Source organism: Daldinia decipiens, assembly GCF_022478715.1.
Source record: "Daldinia decipiens strain CBS 113046 unplaced genomic scaffold F4813scaffold_30, whole genome shotgun sequence".
In the NCBI taxonomy this organism is placed as follows: Eukaryota; Fungi; Ascomycota; class Sordariomycetes; order Xylariales; family Hypoxylaceae; genus Daldinia; species Daldinia decipiens.
The window spans coordinates 145384-160250 of record NW_026054573.1 but is presented as its reverse complement, the minus strand read 5'-3'; the positions used below and the strand labels follow the sequence as shown (position 1 = coordinate 160250).

The 14867-nt window shown below is 47.3% G+C and overlaps 7 protein-coding genes across 7 annotated transcripts; 2 read left to right on the top strand and 5 right to left on the bottom strand.

Moving 5' to 3' along the window:
- Positions 1-220: 220 nt before the first annotated feature.
- F4813DRAFT_367533 (uncharacterized protein) lies at positions 221-1647 on the bottom strand. The gene is made up of 6 exons (XM_049244190.1): positions 1306-1647; positions 1127-1240; positions 949-1074; positions 656-870; positions 520-601; positions 221-460 (listed from the first exon to the last, which is right to left on the bottom strand). Exons 1-6 carry the CDS (start codon positions 1357-1359, stop codon positions 413-415), a joined length of 639 nt encoding a protein of 212 aa, XP_049097292.1. The 5' UTR covers positions 1360-1647; the 3' UTR covers positions 221-412.
- Positions 1648-2663: 1016 nt separating this feature from the next.
- F4813DRAFT_367532 (glycoside hydrolase family 43 protein) lies at positions 2664-4179 on the top strand (the record flags this gene model as incomplete). The annotated part of the gene is made up of 3 exons (XM_049244189.1): positions 2664-3044; positions 3110-3737; positions 3797-4179. Coding segments are annotated over exons 1-3 (976 nt in total), but the record flags the coding sequence as incomplete, so codon positions are not given.
- Positions 4180-4281: 102 nt separating this feature from the next.
- On the top strand, positions 4282-5515 carry F4813DRAFT_398447 (uncharacterized protein). Its single transcript, XM_049248050.1, has 2 exons — positions 4282-4542; positions 4599-5515. The coding sequence occupies exons 1-2, from the start codon at positions 4348-4350 to the stop codon at positions 5424-5426; spliced, it is 1023 nt and encodes a 340-aa protein (XP_049097290.1). The 5' UTR covers positions 4282-4347; the 3' UTR covers positions 5427-5515.
- On the bottom strand, positions 5078-7037 carry F4813DRAFT_367531 (Caulimovirus viroplasmin-domain-containing protein). The gene is made up of 2 exons (XM_049244188.1): positions 6993-7037; positions 5078-6907 (listed from the first exon to the last, which is right to left on the bottom strand). The coding sequence occupies exon 2, from the start codon at positions 6496-6498 to the stop codon at positions 5605-5607; it is 894 nt and encodes a 297-aa protein (XP_049097289.1). The 5' UTR covers positions 6499-6907; positions 6993-7037; the 3' UTR covers positions 5078-5604.
- F4813DRAFT_398441 (putative vanilly-alcohol oxidase) lies at positions 6919-9040 on the bottom strand (the record flags this gene model as incomplete). Its single annotated transcript, XM_049248049.1, has 7 exons — positions 6919-7163; positions 7236-7300; positions 7359-8343; positions 8395-8602; positions 8659-8751; positions 8815-8882; positions 8957-9040. 7 exons carry the CDS (start codon positions 9038-9040, stop codon positions 7062-7064), a joined length of 1605 nt encoding a protein of 534 aa, XP_049097288.1. The 3' UTR covers positions 6919-7061.
- Positions 9041-9261: 221 nt separating this feature from the next.
- F4813DRAFT_367528 (uncharacterized protein) lies at positions 9262-11840 on the bottom strand. The gene is made up of 2 exons (XM_049244187.1): positions 10906-11840; positions 9262-10829 (listed from the first exon to the last, which is right to left on the bottom strand). Exons 1-2 carry the CDS (start codon positions 11672-11674, stop codon positions 9646-9648), a joined length of 1953 nt encoding a protein of 650 aa, XP_049097287.1. The 5' UTR covers positions 11675-11840; the 3' UTR covers positions 9262-9645.
- Positions 11841-12240: 400 nt separating this feature from the next.
- Positions 12241-13423, bottom strand: F4813DRAFT_179188 (uncharacterized protein). The gene is made up of 3 exons (XM_049239293.1): positions 13091-13423; positions 12737-13017; positions 12241-12680 (listed from the first exon to the last, which is right to left on the bottom strand). The coding sequence occupies exons 1-3, from the start codon at positions 13277-13279 to the stop codon at positions 12326-12328; spliced, it is 825 nt and encodes a 274-aa protein (XP_049097286.1). The 5' UTR covers positions 13280-13423; the 3' UTR covers positions 12241-12325.
- Positions 13424-14867: the final 1444 nt, after the last annotated feature.

Genomic DNA, 14867 nt, shown 5'->3' with positions numbered 1-14867 from the left:
TGACCACTTACGTAGTACACGAGTCGAACAAAACACCATATCAGGTGTAATATTCTGGGTATGGATTAATCTACTTCCGTTTTCTATCAATAACCAGCGGCGCCCGGAAGCAATGGCGGAAGACGCAACCAACAAACCATGGAGAACAATGACATCGAAGAGGTAGACTGGTAGTCAAGAAAAGTTATGGATGATCTGTTTCTATCATCTTGCAGTTATCATTAGCTGGAGGATGGGGTCTCTGCGCCCAAGTCTTGCTCTTGTAATACTGAGTGAATTACTATAGTATATTATATACAATAGCAATACCATAATATGTATTAACTAAAATAAGGTACTGGTATAACGACGGTGGAGGTTCTAATGATAATGGCTTCACCCACAACCTTACAACTCTAACTTCAAATCATACCTAGCATCTGTTAAGTATGACGTTCCAACTGTGGTCATTCGAGAATATCTATAGCCAAGTGTTAGTCTACATATAACGGAACCAATGCTGAGATGGCAAATACTTACTTGTCCGTGAGTGTTCGTAGTCCAGCTACTGCCGCCGTTATAAGTAGTCTGTTGGCAGTTGATCAAGACCTCAACGGCATTACTGGGCAACATGTTAGACCAAGCACCTACACTCTCTGAATATAGAAGGACTTACTCGGCAACGATGGAACAAGGGTTATGCAATTGGTTAGCAGAGTCGTTGCATAGAAAGATGCCGGCGCCGGCATTACAACTGCTGACACTACATCCGCCAGCCCCAGGACTTCCAGGAGGTGCAGCGCAGTCCCCGTTAGCAATGCTGTACAGGTATCTAACCCCGGCGCCGATCGACTCGGCGTTGACGTCGTTTCCGTAAGCGCATGTCCAGTCCTGTAGTAAATGGCACGTATTAGAAGTAAAGAAACGCAAAGGAAAGGAAGAAATTAGTGAGTGGTGAGGTAGACATGCATCTGACGTTGTCGCTCGTTTCCTAATCGGTTCAAGATCCCGCCTCTTCACAGTCGAGTGAGGGCTATTCAACCCCAACTCGTTGTCATAATTCGGATTGATACTTGTAATCTGCGCGTAAATTTCCTGCGAAACTAGATTAGTAGGAATTTAAGGTATACCGGCCGTTGGGGCTTACCTCCGCGGTGCCCGTGATCGATACAGCAGGCTCGCCTGGCTTGACTTGGCCGGTCCATGTTATCTTGGATACACCGAACTCATTGGTTCCCGCGGAACTCTCAGTCGGCGACGCCTACACATTTGCATTAGTAACGAGGACTTAGACGTGGGAACGAAATCGTTGAGCGATGGACGTACGGCGGATGCTACAGCTCCGATGAGAAGACAGACGAATGTAGGGAACACCTTCATGTTGGATTATGAAATATTTGGCCGTACTTCCAACCCACGAACAAAATATCCAAGTAAACATCAATTTCTATGGTAACTTGATGCTATATACCATCACAGCACAATAGAAATCCTAGCAAGGACGCGGAATCGCTAACCGAAACAAGGTCACCCGACTAACCTCCCTTTTATTTAACGGCCCTAATTGATTAGGCAAGTGACATTATACGGGATCCAAACCGATGATTTCGGACTTATTATCAACCCGATTATAGTCCTTACAATACCGGGTTATGACTATAGATAGCTATTCTAAGGTCGCCTTGCTACATGACCTTGGTGCCATCACGGCTTTAAGTCCTCGGGGATATACATATGGAGCTGCTATTGGCCGGTCATAGCCCCGGGCGTAGGATGTAACGTAACCAATCACCATTTGTGAAATTATGAAGTTGTATGGACTTTTTCTCCAATCCACATAGAGCTAACAGGGGCGAGATAAATTTATCCAATCTATTAAAGGTGTAAACCATGATTGAAATTAAGCTTAAGTCGAACTAAGTTAAAGGAGGCTTAACTACCTACTCTTATGGGTATGGTGGCTTATTCGAAAGACTTCCCCGTTCAGGATCGCTTGCTGGGCAATATGTATACACGTAAGCTTTTACCAGCAGGTATTTTTGGCGACGACTTTGCGGCACAGCGTCAACGTGGCAATGCTCAGCCGTGTTCGTGCGCAAAAAGATCGTCCCGGATCGTCGATAAATACTAGATCTTATATCCTTGTTATGCAATAATACGCCGTATTGAAGGCGTTTACCTAACCCAATATAAACATTTCATAAAACTAAAGTGTAAAGTAGGCATCGCGTAGACGGAGACGTGTTGTAGTGTCGAATAAGACGAATAAGTTTTCTTTACTTACTCTGGTCCTGTAAAGTTCTGTCGACGACGGCACTTTACAAGAGTGAAGGTAAAGCCGATGGCTGGGATAATCTGCATGACAAGGTGAAGCGAGCTACGATTCTGCGCAGGATAATTAACGCCGAACAGCCTTAAGCCTTGACGTTTCAGAGCCTTCGTGGCTTGTCAGTTCCATTTTTGTAAGCTGACCCCATGTCCAGCCATGGTCCAGCTATGGCATGGTTGGTTACATATGGAGTAGTTTTCTAGGCGAGATTCCAGTTAAGGAGAGGACCCCATCCGGGGACGCCTCCTGCAGAGGTCAAGCTACATACAACAACATGACCGTAACGGTCACAATATAGCTCAGCTCGGGCTGAACCCACTAGATCCGGAATATCCTTAGATACCTACCTAGGCATAGTTATCATGTATAAGTTGCGGTGTCCGCAGACAAAAGTAAGCATGCCGTGCCAGTCGTGTCAGAAGCGCGCGTATGTGGTGTATTAGGTTCACGCGCTGAAGTACTAGGAGCCACGATGTTGTTCCCAGCTTTTCCAGCATTGTTGTTAGCCTCCCTAGCCTCTGTCGCCCGGGCTCAATACCCGAACCCCGGCGCGTGCTCCGGGGAATGCTTCACTCACGATCCCGCTGTTGTGAAGCGCGCAGATGGCAAGTATTTCAGGTTCTCGACCTTGGACTTGATCGGCATCTCGACGGCGGACGACTTGTCGGGACCTTGGACGCAGAGCGGTAGCGTAATCCAGGGCGCCAGCGTTATTGATATGCCGGGGAACAAGGAGGTGAGCATTAGGTGGCCTCCTGGATTCTGAGAAGAGCATCTTACTTACTATAGAATTCGATGTAGTTATGGGCCCCCGACGTAGTTTATATTCGGGGTATTTACTACTGCTTCTATTCGGTATCGACCTCTGGGAGTCACCAGTCGGCCATCGGTTACGCGACTTCTACAACCATGGAATCCGGGTCTTGGAATGATCAGGGAATTGTAGTAACCTCATCAGATACCAGCCCATACAATGCCATCGACGGGAATGTCGTCAACGGCACGGGTCCTAACGAATGGTATATACAATGGGGTTCATATTGGAATAACATCTACCAGGCAAGAGTAGCCATCAACGGCGAGTACGTCTTCAGGTCGGGCAACGAACACCAGATAGCGTACGAGCCATCAGGAAACCACCAAATGGAGGGCGCTTTCATCTGGAAACGCGACACCCTCTGGTACCAATTCCTGAGCAAAGGTATCTGTTGCGTTTACCACCCGGACACAGACCCGATCGACCAGGTCTATCATATCACGGTCTGTCGAAGCGACAACCCGGCTGGCCCCTACGTAGACAAAGACGGCCGTGCCTGCACCGATGGCGGCGGGACAACCGTGCTCGCTAGCCACGGAAACATTTACGCTCCGGGTGGACAGGGAGTTTTCCACGACGACGCACATGGCGACGTTCTCTACTACCACTATCGTAAGTACTCATGATTTAGCATCCGAAGGAAGACCGTATTTATGCTAACTGAGCCATAGTGGATCTCAACGTTGGTGTAGATTATCCTCAGTCTAAGTTTGGCTGGAATGTTATAAATTGGGTTGACGGGTGGCCAACAGTAATATAGTCTTCTAGCATATAATTTCGGCATCTGGTATTCTTGTATATTGTATATATGAAGTTCCGAATATCTGACTTCCCCGAAATGCTTTGAGATGTTATTTCTTACATTGGTCATTGGTTGATTGCTTGAGAAATAGACATACTCAAAGGAGTCCTACTAAGGGACTACGCGTATATATAACCAGGGTCATTGTAATTGGCGAGATTATATGTTCGGGTCATCTCTGATAGAAATAACCAACCGCGATGACTCCTAGTATTAGATGGCCTATATCTTCTCTTATACGTAGGTGATTACGCAATGTAAGGCTGCGATGTTAGTTCGCTAATCAGCTAGCCATCAAATCGAGATTCGGAGCTCGGGATACTACTATATCGAGGAAGACAGTTCCGCTATTTAGCTGTTTTGAGATCGTTGGACCCTTGCAATACTGCCATATTGTTGACTGGAAGACTTGCGTTCAAGATGCCCTTTTCCACCGGGGAGGAGAACTTGCTTCAGCTGAACCAAGAAAGCTTCGACTTTAATGTGCAGTTTGAACAGCTCTTCTTCTCTATTATACCATCTGTGCTATTTATTACGGCATCGTTATGGAGGACGTTTTATCAGGCAAGGAAGCCAACTATAGTGAATGCACCAGCTTTTCAACTCGTCAAACTGGTAGGTTTTGTAATATATGAACATGCAATCGAGGCATATCAGCTAAATGACCACAGGGTGCTATCACAACTTATGTTGGGCTTGAACTCTCACTCCTCATTCTAGTCGCCGTGGGTTCCTTCCATGTGGCCAGCATGTTTATAGCCTCCTCGGTCCTTAAGCTTGTGTCGGCGTTATTCATGATAACACTTAGCCTCGTCGATCACAGCAAGAGCTCGAGACCTTCCGTGCTCCTGAATAGCTACTTATTTCTGACCCTCCTCCTGGATGCAGCTCAAGCAAGAACGCTATTTCTGGTATCGGAAGACAAGCCCGAACTCACTTACAGCAACATATTCTGCGCTGCGATGGCTCTAAAGGTTGGAATATTGGTATTAGAAGCCCAACGAAAATCGAAATGGGTCTGCTGGGACGAAAAAGAGCATAGTCCCGAGCAGATGAGCGGGATCTTTTCCCTCGGAGTCTACTTCTGGCTTAATAGGATCTTCATGGAGGGGTATAAGAAAGTTTTGACGATGAACGACTTGTACCCCCTGGATAGCTCTCTAGATGGTAAATTGCTCTACGAAGAGTTCTCTAGAAACATAGATTATTCGAAACTGAAGGGCGACAAGTTTGGCCTCGCGAAGGCACTAATGCGCACATTGAAGGTCCCTCTCATGCTTCCTATATTCCCACGCCTGGCACTTCTCGGTTTTACGTTTTGCCAACCTTTCTTGATCGAAAAGCTATTGGAGCGCCTGTCGGGGCCCGATATCGACGCAAACGTCGGATACGGCTTCATCGGGGCCAGTATACTGATTTACTCGGGAATCAGCATCTCTACGGCCCTCTGTTGGGAGGAAACTAAGTTTGGAGAGTTGGTGAAGGCTGGGGCCAAATAAAGTAAATATCTACCTTAGAGGTAGCGTCCTAAACTGACGTATCGTTAATTCATAGCAGATATTGACTGATCCCGGTTAGGATCATCGATATTCTTAGGCCCTCGAGTAATCAACACCTACTAGCTAAGAAAAACTATAAAATAAATATACAGACACGCTTTGCAACATCTGGTCCTCTCTAGCGAGTCCTTCTCCTCTTAGCATTTCGATTGCCGACAGCCAGAGAAGCCAAACCCCCCTTCCCCGGGCCAGGACCCGTTATCATCTGTAGGAGAGCCGACAGGAATCCTCCGTCTGCCTTCGCTTCTCTCCTATCCATACGTTTGTCGTCCCTCAAAGAATACGCGCTGAACAGTCGGAAGTCGTCCCAGGCCCATATTTTGACTTTCTTTCCTATGCGGCGGGCATCGATATAATCGACAATATTGACTAGAACCCCTTTAAGCTCTCGTCTGCACGCCCCGATGGTGTCTCGCGGGTTGACGCCGATCTCGCGGCACATGTTTTGATAGATGTCAAGCTTCTCGCTCTCGTCTAATGATTTTTTACCAAGCTCGGGTATGGTCTGCAGTTCTCCCGCGGCGTCAACTGGCTGAGACGAGTAGTGAAATTTCAACTCGTCACGAATCGCCTTGGTTCGCTGTCTCCTGTACTCCTGAGACCCGGATGCCAAGCCCTGAGAGGAAGCCAAACGACCGAATTCGTCGTCAAAAGAGGCGTTGTTGTCGGGCACGAAGTTGGGAAACTGATCAAAGTAAGACTGCGATGCGGGCGGCGGCATTGGCCCTTCGGCATCTTCAGCCTTTAAACTTATAAGGCCCGTTGAGTCTCCTAAGGACACAATAGTTTGATCTTGCGCTAAAACCTCATCACTCTCCTCGGCTATATGGCTGGTGTTGGAAGCTAAGGCGTAGCCAACAAATGCTAGAGCGGCGTCAAGCGTGTCGAACCCTTTAAAAACGGCATTTGAGAACTTGGAGACCTGTTCTTCACATTGCTCCCAATTATCGTATACGCCAGGCTTCCTGCCGACTCGAACTGCATAGTAACTTGACCGCTTGCGCTTGGCCATCTCGTCTTCTCTTTATGATAATTACGATGTAACTTGTTGTGTTAGAACGCCTCCACACGCGTCGACGCGTCTCAATAAGTACTTCTTCTACATGCATATAGCGAGGGGCACCCCGATTTGAGATATTGATTGGCTAAAGCCGTTGTATTTCACAATCAAGTTGGGGGCTTATTTTCATGTGACGCGAAGTTGGTATCTAGGTGAGCCATCGTGAGCCATTCGTTGTTCCTATTTGCCGTTTTGAGATTTAATAGCATTTCCACCTGTTGAGCAATAGCCAAAGACGGAAACGTTTCTTATCTCTGGCTCGATGAAATCTCAAATATACAACTAGATCATTAAGAACAGCGGTTAGGAGGCTTAAAGCCTTCAGGCTATATTGGTCAACTTGACCAGTTTAGGAGTCTAACTAATATGTCTGTCGGCACGAGGTACGTATTAATCTCTTATATATTAGGTACATAAAATGTTGGTTACAAACTTGTATAACATACGTTTTTAAGGATAGTTGGGAATGACCTGTCATATTTACACTTGGCAAGATACCCCTTATTTTCGATCTACTACATCTTAGCAACTTGACTATTGGTTCTTAACCATTTCAACCTTTCTGGCCAGATTCCCATTTTCCCGGGCGAGAGAATACCGTTAGGGTCCAGAGATTCCTGTATATGAATTGAATGTTCAGTTCCAAGCCCCAGCCAGTCGGCACGGACAGGGGGGTATAGTAGACTAACCTTCAACTTCTCGACGAACCGGCGGTAAGCATGATTGTTAAAATCGAAAAGGTCCGCATTCAAATCTATCAAGTGTTAGTAGTATTACTTATAAGTCCATCTGCCTCCCGGGATAAAACTTGCCCATATGGTTGATATGTGCTCGATACTTGGCGAAACCCCGCTTACTACCTTCTCTAAAGAGGCTGCGAAACACTTTATCCACGCCGGTTCGTTGCTCTGGGCTGGTCTTATCGAAGCACAGCATCGTGACGAAAATAGCATACCGATCGTGCATAAAAAAGTCGCACAGGAAATCGAATCCTTGCTCTGCGCAGATGCCCTTGGCTGTCCTAGCCCATTCGAGTACTGTCTTCCCGTCTAGGGGTACGATGGGTGAGTAGGCTCCGTGTGCTCCAACCGAATCATCCCGGCGGTTATAATAGTTCACCATCGGTATATTCCACATGCTTGGGACTCCAACCCTGACACCACCGTAGAGCGGGGAGACAGCAGTGGCTTCTAAAAGATTTCCGTCCTCCCCAGCGAACAGAGTCTGGCGAAGGCGGCCATCGGGGGCTTTCCTTGTTACAACTCTCTCTACTTCGTTGAACTGGGCCTTGATAACCTCCGTCGGCCCGTAAAGTCCAAACTTCACCGTCCAGATGCCAGCGTCTAAGTCATTCTGCATTTCTTTCAGTCTCCAGTCGGGAATTGGTCCCTCTCCTTTCCACCAATCCGAATGCTTGCCAAACATAGTAGCCCATTCTGCAATGTAGAAGACGTAGACCATGTATGGTAGAGTACCGTTACGTCGCAATTCGCCGAAGACATCAACTATGGTCTCGATATGTTCGAACTCGGACACGTCGAACGAGCAAGCCATGTATGCTTGCGGTTGCGGTGTTAAGTTGATACCCATCTTAGTCACTATCCCGAGGTTGCTCTGTAGGAAGAGACCATCGATCGTAGGGCCGAATGTTAACTTTGTTATATGCGAAGAGGGCGAGTTAGACATGGCGAACTGACCTGTTCTGACGACGTCGCCGTTCGCCAGAACAACCTCCATACCAGCTATGTTTTCATAATGGACTCCCGTCGGGATAAATCCCAGGCCTCTGTCAAGAGCCTAGTAACGTTAAAACTAAGTTGTCTCTCACTATCACGGGTAAGAACCCACATTGCCAATGACACTACCCCATCCCAGAGACGCCGTGCTCGGCCACACCTTGAGTTTATGTTTCGCGCAATATTCATATAGGTCCCCGAAGGTGACCCCAGGCTCAACTAGCGCGTAGCTGAATTTCTCATTTACCTCTATGATCTTGTTCATCCGGTGTAAGTCTAGAGCAATACTTCCCGGAACACGCGGTGCAGGTCCTCCATACCTGCAAACTATGTTAGTCCTCGCCTGTTCTCGCGCAACGATTCGGGTAGGTGATACCCTAGATTCTTTCCCCTAGAGAAAGTCCACACCGGGATTTTGTACTCGTTTACAATCTTCAGAACGGCCTGAAGATCCGGCACCGAGGATGGACTGTTCGGCAGGTTAATATCTCGAATGGTGAAATCAAGTCTTTCTAAAGAGGTAGTCCCTTACCAAGCTGCGGCACTTGGAACGCTCCTTTCATGTCCAGCCTCGGGGATCTCGTAAGGGTCAACATAGTCCTTCAAGCCGTCACCAGTAAATACAGCGTCATTTCCCAAAGCTGCCACTATTTGCTCTAAAGCCGAGGCAAAACCGTCTCGATCTTTGCGACGAGCGGCTTCGAAAAAGCCTCCTCGTGAGCTGCCTGGTATAAGGGATCCGAGTATTTAGGCGCCATATCGCTTGCTATCTCGTCTCAGTTTTGCCGGGCATATGTAGCCGAGGAGACGATAGGATTAAGAGTTAAGAAAACATACAATTAATAGGCCTAATCCTCTTTTATCTTCGATCCCTACCGTATGATGTTTAAGGATTACCATAGTAAATGTGCGGAGATAGCAACGATGGCCCACATGGACAAGGGGTACGGGGTACTCTATATATGAACATATCTAACTTCCCCAACCTCCTCTCGGCAGTTGTACGGTATGTCCACGACATTCCCCAGACAATGCCAAGTATTGTAAGCTTTGTAGAACTCCTGGTGTAATCTAGAATGTTGCCATTCATTTATTCATTTTCTTCCCAGCCGACGACTTAATCTACTTAGTTAATTGATGATCTCCTGATTGCGGATACAATATTAATACAGAAAAAGACAAAGCAAAGATACCATTAACGAACTAAAGCAATAAATAATAATACCAAACCGGACACCAAACCGTGCGCACCACCGTAGCCACCCCCGTAATAACCTCCGTCATCACTCTATCGCCGTTCTATAACCACCACCAATCACCGAGACCCACGACTCCCCGTCCCTCCACTAGCTCATACGTTCTTCTATAGTGCTTCAACCTCCCGTTGCTTCAATAAATCTCTAAGTCTGTCGCCAATGGTCTCGTTGATTTGACCTCCAAAGAAGTCCCAGCCTACCCTCGAGTCACGCGGCGGGGGCTCAACACCCGTGTAAGTATAATAAGCGCCGATGAGGTATACGAACGACACCCACGCGCCAATAATAAGACCGCCCTTCCTCCAGTTTCCTTGTTCTATGTGAGGTTTGGCGAGGAAATACGTGCAGAAAGAAAGCCAGACGAGAGGGATGAGCCAGTAGTTGACGAGGTATTTAATGTAGTCGAACCCCTTATAGACCGAAAAAATACCCCAGAGGAACCCGCCGACCACCAAAACATGCCAGAACGCCCTTCTGGACGCGCCGAACAGAGTCAAGAAGCCTGCCTCAAGCAGTCCGTACAGACCGTTCGGCTGCCAGAGAAGCGTATTCAAATGCTCATCCAAGGTTATCGCCTCGACGTAGTCTTCCTCTGGGTAAATCAAGCCCTGGTAGTAAACAACCATGCAGTTTGAGATATCAACAATGCTCTGGCCTTCGATTTCATTCTTCTCGTCCGTCCAGGCGTCGTCTTTAGGATCATAATCGAGAAGGGCTTCAGTGGTGCCTTTGCCCTTGTTATAAGGCCTGTAGCGCGTGACCTTGGGGAACACTGCGAACTTGACCTTGGCACCGCGGATCCTGTGGTACTCCATGACGCGGCGTTCGTTTTCGTTCTGGGGTATCTGGATTGGCTGCTGAACGCGCCTGTTGACCCGGGAGCCCTTCACGGCGGCGTCGACGTATTCGTTCCAGACTCTATCCTCTCCCTCGTACAGCTCCTTGGATTCACGGTACAGCTGCACATCGGCCTGCTGCTCCTGCCCGTAGTCCATGCGGGCGCCGGGCGTGGCGGAGAGGAAATGGAAAATAGAAGGGGAGATGGCCATGCAGACTTGGATCATACCCGCGTACGAAATCAATGTGTGCAATTCTTGCAGGAATATCGTCTTCGAGTACCATGTGCTTATCTGTCCCGGAAGAACTTCCTTGAATACGTTCAAGAACGGTAGGAAAATATTCATGGTCTTGGCCGTCAGCTCGTCGACCGTGGGCCAGAAGTCTGCTGGGAGCAATCCTCCTTCTACACCATACCTCGCAGTGATAGCACGAGCGATCTTACGGTCGTAGCCTATGTGAAAGTGTGTCAGCAAATCATGATTTCTCTCGTCGAGTTGAGGAGAATTCCCCGGGCTTTAAGAACCTACCTTCTTTTTCCATCCACTTAAAGTCAAGTCTCTCTAATTCCTCTGCGGTGTCTTCATCCGCGCCGAACAGCAGCTCACTGAAAATCTTCTTCTCCATAACCTGGCCGAGGATGCCAACAATAAGCCATTTCCGCTGCGTCGCATCATTTAATATGATGGGCCATCCGCCGTTTCCTCGATCCTCGTGTGCAACCAGGCGGGTGTATTCAGCAAATTGCTCCGTCAGATTAGCAGTCCAGATCTGGGCCGGGTGGCTGAAGTTGTCCAAGTTCACATTTCCGTCGAACCACTTAGTCGCGAACTCGACTGTTTTGTTGTACAGGTTGGCGTAGTGCGTCTTATAGAAGTCGTCATCGTAATCACCAGGGTGGGCTATGCGACCGAGAAGCTGTTCGAAGTCGATATGTGCAGGACGACTATCGTGTCTTAGCTCGTCGGCTATTTTATATTTCTGCGAGGCTTTTCGTGAAGTTCTGGCTCGCCTCCTGTGATTATCATCTGATTCATCGCCCGAATCCTCAGGTTCCTCTTTCACGATATCACGAAGCCTCCACTCATTCCAACGACCTTCCTTCTTAGCCGCTCTAACATGCCTAGCAAAGGGTCCCCATTTGTGGTCAGGGTCCCCGAATATCCCGTGAACTACATATTCAAAGACATTTTTCGGGTACTCTCTGACATCCGTGTCTCGTGGAGTATAGAGCGCTCTGCGCCTCCCTTGCACTGTTCCCTTGCCCTTGCCCTTATCTCCGTCTAGTTTTCCCGACATGTTAAGTCCGTACACAGAACAATGTTTAAGTCTTATGCTATGTTGATCTCTTCAGTATGTAATAATGTAATAATGTATAGTGTATAAGAGTATGGAGTAGAACCCCTTTAAGTTAAACGATGACTCAAGCAAGATTTGACTAGAAGAGGGTAGAGGTTTATGAGAGATGGTGATTAAAAAGACGCCCAAAATCAAGGGCTCTCAGAAAAGTTATTAGACGGACAAAGACGAACTCGGTATAATGGTCTTAGACAACAATTGGAATCCTTGGGACATGATTGGATGCTTCCGTATGAATATTCCCGCTTTCAGTAATACAGGTGAAAGAATGCATTCCAGAGGTCGCAAGCAGCACTCCCGAAACCACGTTTCTTTTAACAACACACACAAAGTACAGGGAATTTACAAAGTCAAAGTCAAATTCACTTTTCCGTTTCGGCGTGCAATTTATAGATGCGCATCGAGAATTCCCAAAGCCTAACCTAGCCGATTCTAAATATAATAGAAACTTGTGTATTTTCCGAGTTTGCGCTCTGCTAAATCAAACTACCTCTTAGCTTATATGGAATGAAATATATGGCTTGCTAGCTACCGTACAACTTCATTCGAAAACGGTTCATTCATTCCCCTCCACCCATGTGCCCTCGGTTACTAGGGGGCGTGATATTGTTGGGCTTGACCAGGAACCTCGTAGATAGGCTGGCCGGGGTTTCCCATCTGCTGGGGCTGAACATAGGTGCCGCCGGTGGGTTGAGAGGAGAGCGGCGACGGCGACTGCGGTGGATAGTACCCCTGGGGGGGCGGAGGATGTCCAGCCATAGGGTTGGGTTCTTGATAGACATGCGCAGGTTGAGGCTGCATCTGAAATTTCTCTCCGCCGGCCGATAGTTCAACGCCGGCACCTGTACCACCGGGAGTCCCGTGAATGGGCATGCACTTGAGACCAGCCTTTCGGTGTCGGTGTAGCATGACACCATGAATCGATAGTGAGATGATGTAGAGAAGACTGAATGATGTTAGGGTCGCGTAAATATAGCGAGAAGCCTCCATATAATGACTTACAATTCTACTCCACCTAAACCTGCTGCTCCAGCTAAGCAACCGCCATACGTGTCGATTGCAGCATCGTACTCGCTGAAGTCGTAGTATCCGCCATAGTAGTCGCTATATGAGTGGTAAGAAGCGAACGCGGAGGCGACTTGGGCAGCAAGGATGGCAAATGAAATTAGCCAGAAGATAACAAGGAATATATCCAAGCCGAGTATTGCCCAGTAGTTGTACGCCTTCGCGGGACCGAAATGGGCGACGAGACAATATATACTAGTGATGATGGTCGCAATGGACTAGTTATCTCGTCAGTTTCTTCTTAATATCGGTCCGAATTGTTGACTGTTGAGGTCCACGAGGTTCACATACGGTAAAAAGCGTCAGGGCATCTCCTGCAAAAACGAGATAGACGATGCCGAAAGCACTTAACCCCAAACATATAATGCTGAAAATCAGCTGAATAATGCGGATGGCAACGAATCCTTTAGGGTAAAGGGGAATATGCTCCTTTCCAGGAACTCGCTGGTTCGAGTACTTCGACTGCGGTTGCTCCATCATAGCACACAAAGGGGTAATGATTAAAAGAGAACCACGTCGCAGAGTTTTATGAACGGCAAGACGGTCACTACGGAAAGAAAGCTAGAAAGATCAACGACCCAGGAGAGGGACTGTCTACCCCGTATGTACCCATCAGACCCTGTATGGTTTTTTACGAACGAAAGGCACCTCGTGTGGGCTGTGACTCGCCCGTCTACCAATAAGCCATAAGCGAAACAGATATTTCATTAACTGACAGGCGTAAGGGTAATAGGACGCCTGCAGCTGAAAGTGCCCACGACAAGTCATATGTGCAGCAAAACGCCAAACTACCTTAGTAGGCCTCTAAACCAGGGAAGTCCCAAGTCCATTGATCTATGCCAAGAGAAGGACAACTGCAACTGGCGACATTTGCGGGACGAAGAGGATCCGCCCGGAACGCTTTGGTCCTCTCGAGACCACATCAAACGAGATAAAGTGCCACGGCCAGACTTCGTAGTTGCGGCATATCACTAGGTTACAAAATGCAATGGCGGACTGTTTTGCGGCTGAAACTAGGGTCATGGATTGGAAGACGATATGCAGGCCCCTGTCAGCTGAAGGTAAAGATCAAGATAACTATCCAATATTTTCTCCCTGCAGAAACACGATGTTACGATGTTAGATAACATGATCCCCTACCTTGAAGACGAAGCGTCTAACTTAGCGTGTGTGTACGAGTGTATGTACGAGTGTTGATGGAATTTTGTTCTTTCTATTTCTTTCTAGTTTAGAGGTACCTACCTACATACCTACCTATATAATACTCCAATTTCATATGTGCGTATTTCCCCCAACGTGCCCAAGGAGCGAAGTGGCGTACGGCTGAAGTAGTAGACAATTTTACGAGCTTGTCATAGGTGGTGTAATTGACGCCTAAGCTAGATGTAGCTAATGGAAACTTGACAATATCATGTATTAATCTAAAGTTGTTTTCGGGCGTATAAACAATCCTTCAATCTAAGTTGATCTCATATAGGAGCCGCAGGCATATAAAAGAAGACATCCCCGGAAGCGGCAACAATCTGGAGTGTGACGATACCGTATTTATACGACATGGTATACTGTATTACTAGCCTACTACTAGTTAACCCAAGCGAGACAACCCTTTATTGGTCTATCAAAACGCCATAATTCTTGATTGAGATTAGCACTAGCATATACAAATTCCACCGTTGGGGGCTTAGGGGTTGAGATAGCTTTACACTAGAGTGGCCAGCGAATCATAGTACAATTTAGAATGCATCTCCATGGCTAGGCAAATAAAGAACAGCAAGAGCCGTGATTAGTATAGTTTCAGATATATGCCAGCCCTGTAACGGGCATCTTGGCTTGTTGGTATTTGCCGGAGAAACCAAGGGATATATGACATTCCAGGAGATAGCTACAAGCGTGTAGACCGTTCTGCTGTTAGGTACAATATTAAACCTTGAAAGATGTTGACACTCTATATTAGAAGGTACCTGTAAGGAGGTATTGGCAAAATCTAACTAATTACAGCCTCGTAAGATACTCCAAAGGCACCACAAACCTACAAAGCTACCTGTTGAATGATTATAGTACCTATGGT

Excerpts from the sequence above, each read along its gene's own strand:
- F4813DRAFT_367533 (XM_049244190.1), bottom strand. The coding sequence starts at position 1,359 with ATGAAGGTGTTCCCTACATTCGTCTGTCTTCTCATCGGAGCTGTAGCA. Across the intron at positions 1,241-1,305 it reads TCGGAGCTGTAGCATCCGCC|GCGTCGCCGACTGAGAGTTC; the intron begins GTACGTCCATCG and ends GCAAATGTGTAG. Across the intron at positions 602-655 it reads CCTTGTTCCATCGTTGCCGA|TAATGCCGTTGAGGTCTTGA; the intron begins GTAAGTCCTTCT and ends CATGTTGCCCAG.
- F4813DRAFT_398447 (XM_049248050.1), top strand. The coding sequence starts at position 4,348 with ATGCCCTTTTCCACCGGGGAGGAGAACTTGCTTCAGCTGAACCAAGAA. Across the intron at positions 4,543-4,598 it reads CTTTTCAACTCGTCAAACTG|GGTGCTATCACAACTTATGT; the intron begins GTAGGTTTTGTA and ends AAATGACCACAG.
- F4813DRAFT_367531 (XM_049244188.1), bottom strand. The coding sequence starts at position 6,498 with ATGGCCAAGCGCAAGCGGTCAAGTTACTATGCAGTTCGAGTCGGCAGG.
- F4813DRAFT_367528 (XM_049244187.1), bottom strand. The coding sequence starts at position 11,674 with ATGTCGGGAAAACTAGACGGAGATAAGGGCAAGGGCAAGGGAACAGTG. Across the intron at positions 10,830-10,905 it reads TAAGTGGATGGAAAAAGAAG|GCTACGACCGTAAGATCGCT; the intron begins GTAGGTTCTTAA and ends ACTTTCACATAG.
- F4813DRAFT_179188 (XM_049239293.1), bottom strand. The coding sequence starts at position 13,279 with ATGATGGAGCAACCGCAGTCGAAGTACTCGAACCAGCGAGTTCCTGGA. Across the intron at positions 13,018-13,090 it reads ATGCCCTGACGCTTTTTACC|TCCATTGCGACCATCATCAC; the intron begins GTATGTGAACCT and ends CGAGATAACTAG. Across the intron at positions 12,681-12,736 it reads GGTTTAGGTGGAGTAGAATT|TCTTCTCTACATCATCTCAC; the intron begins GTAAGTCATTAT and ends AACATCATTCAG.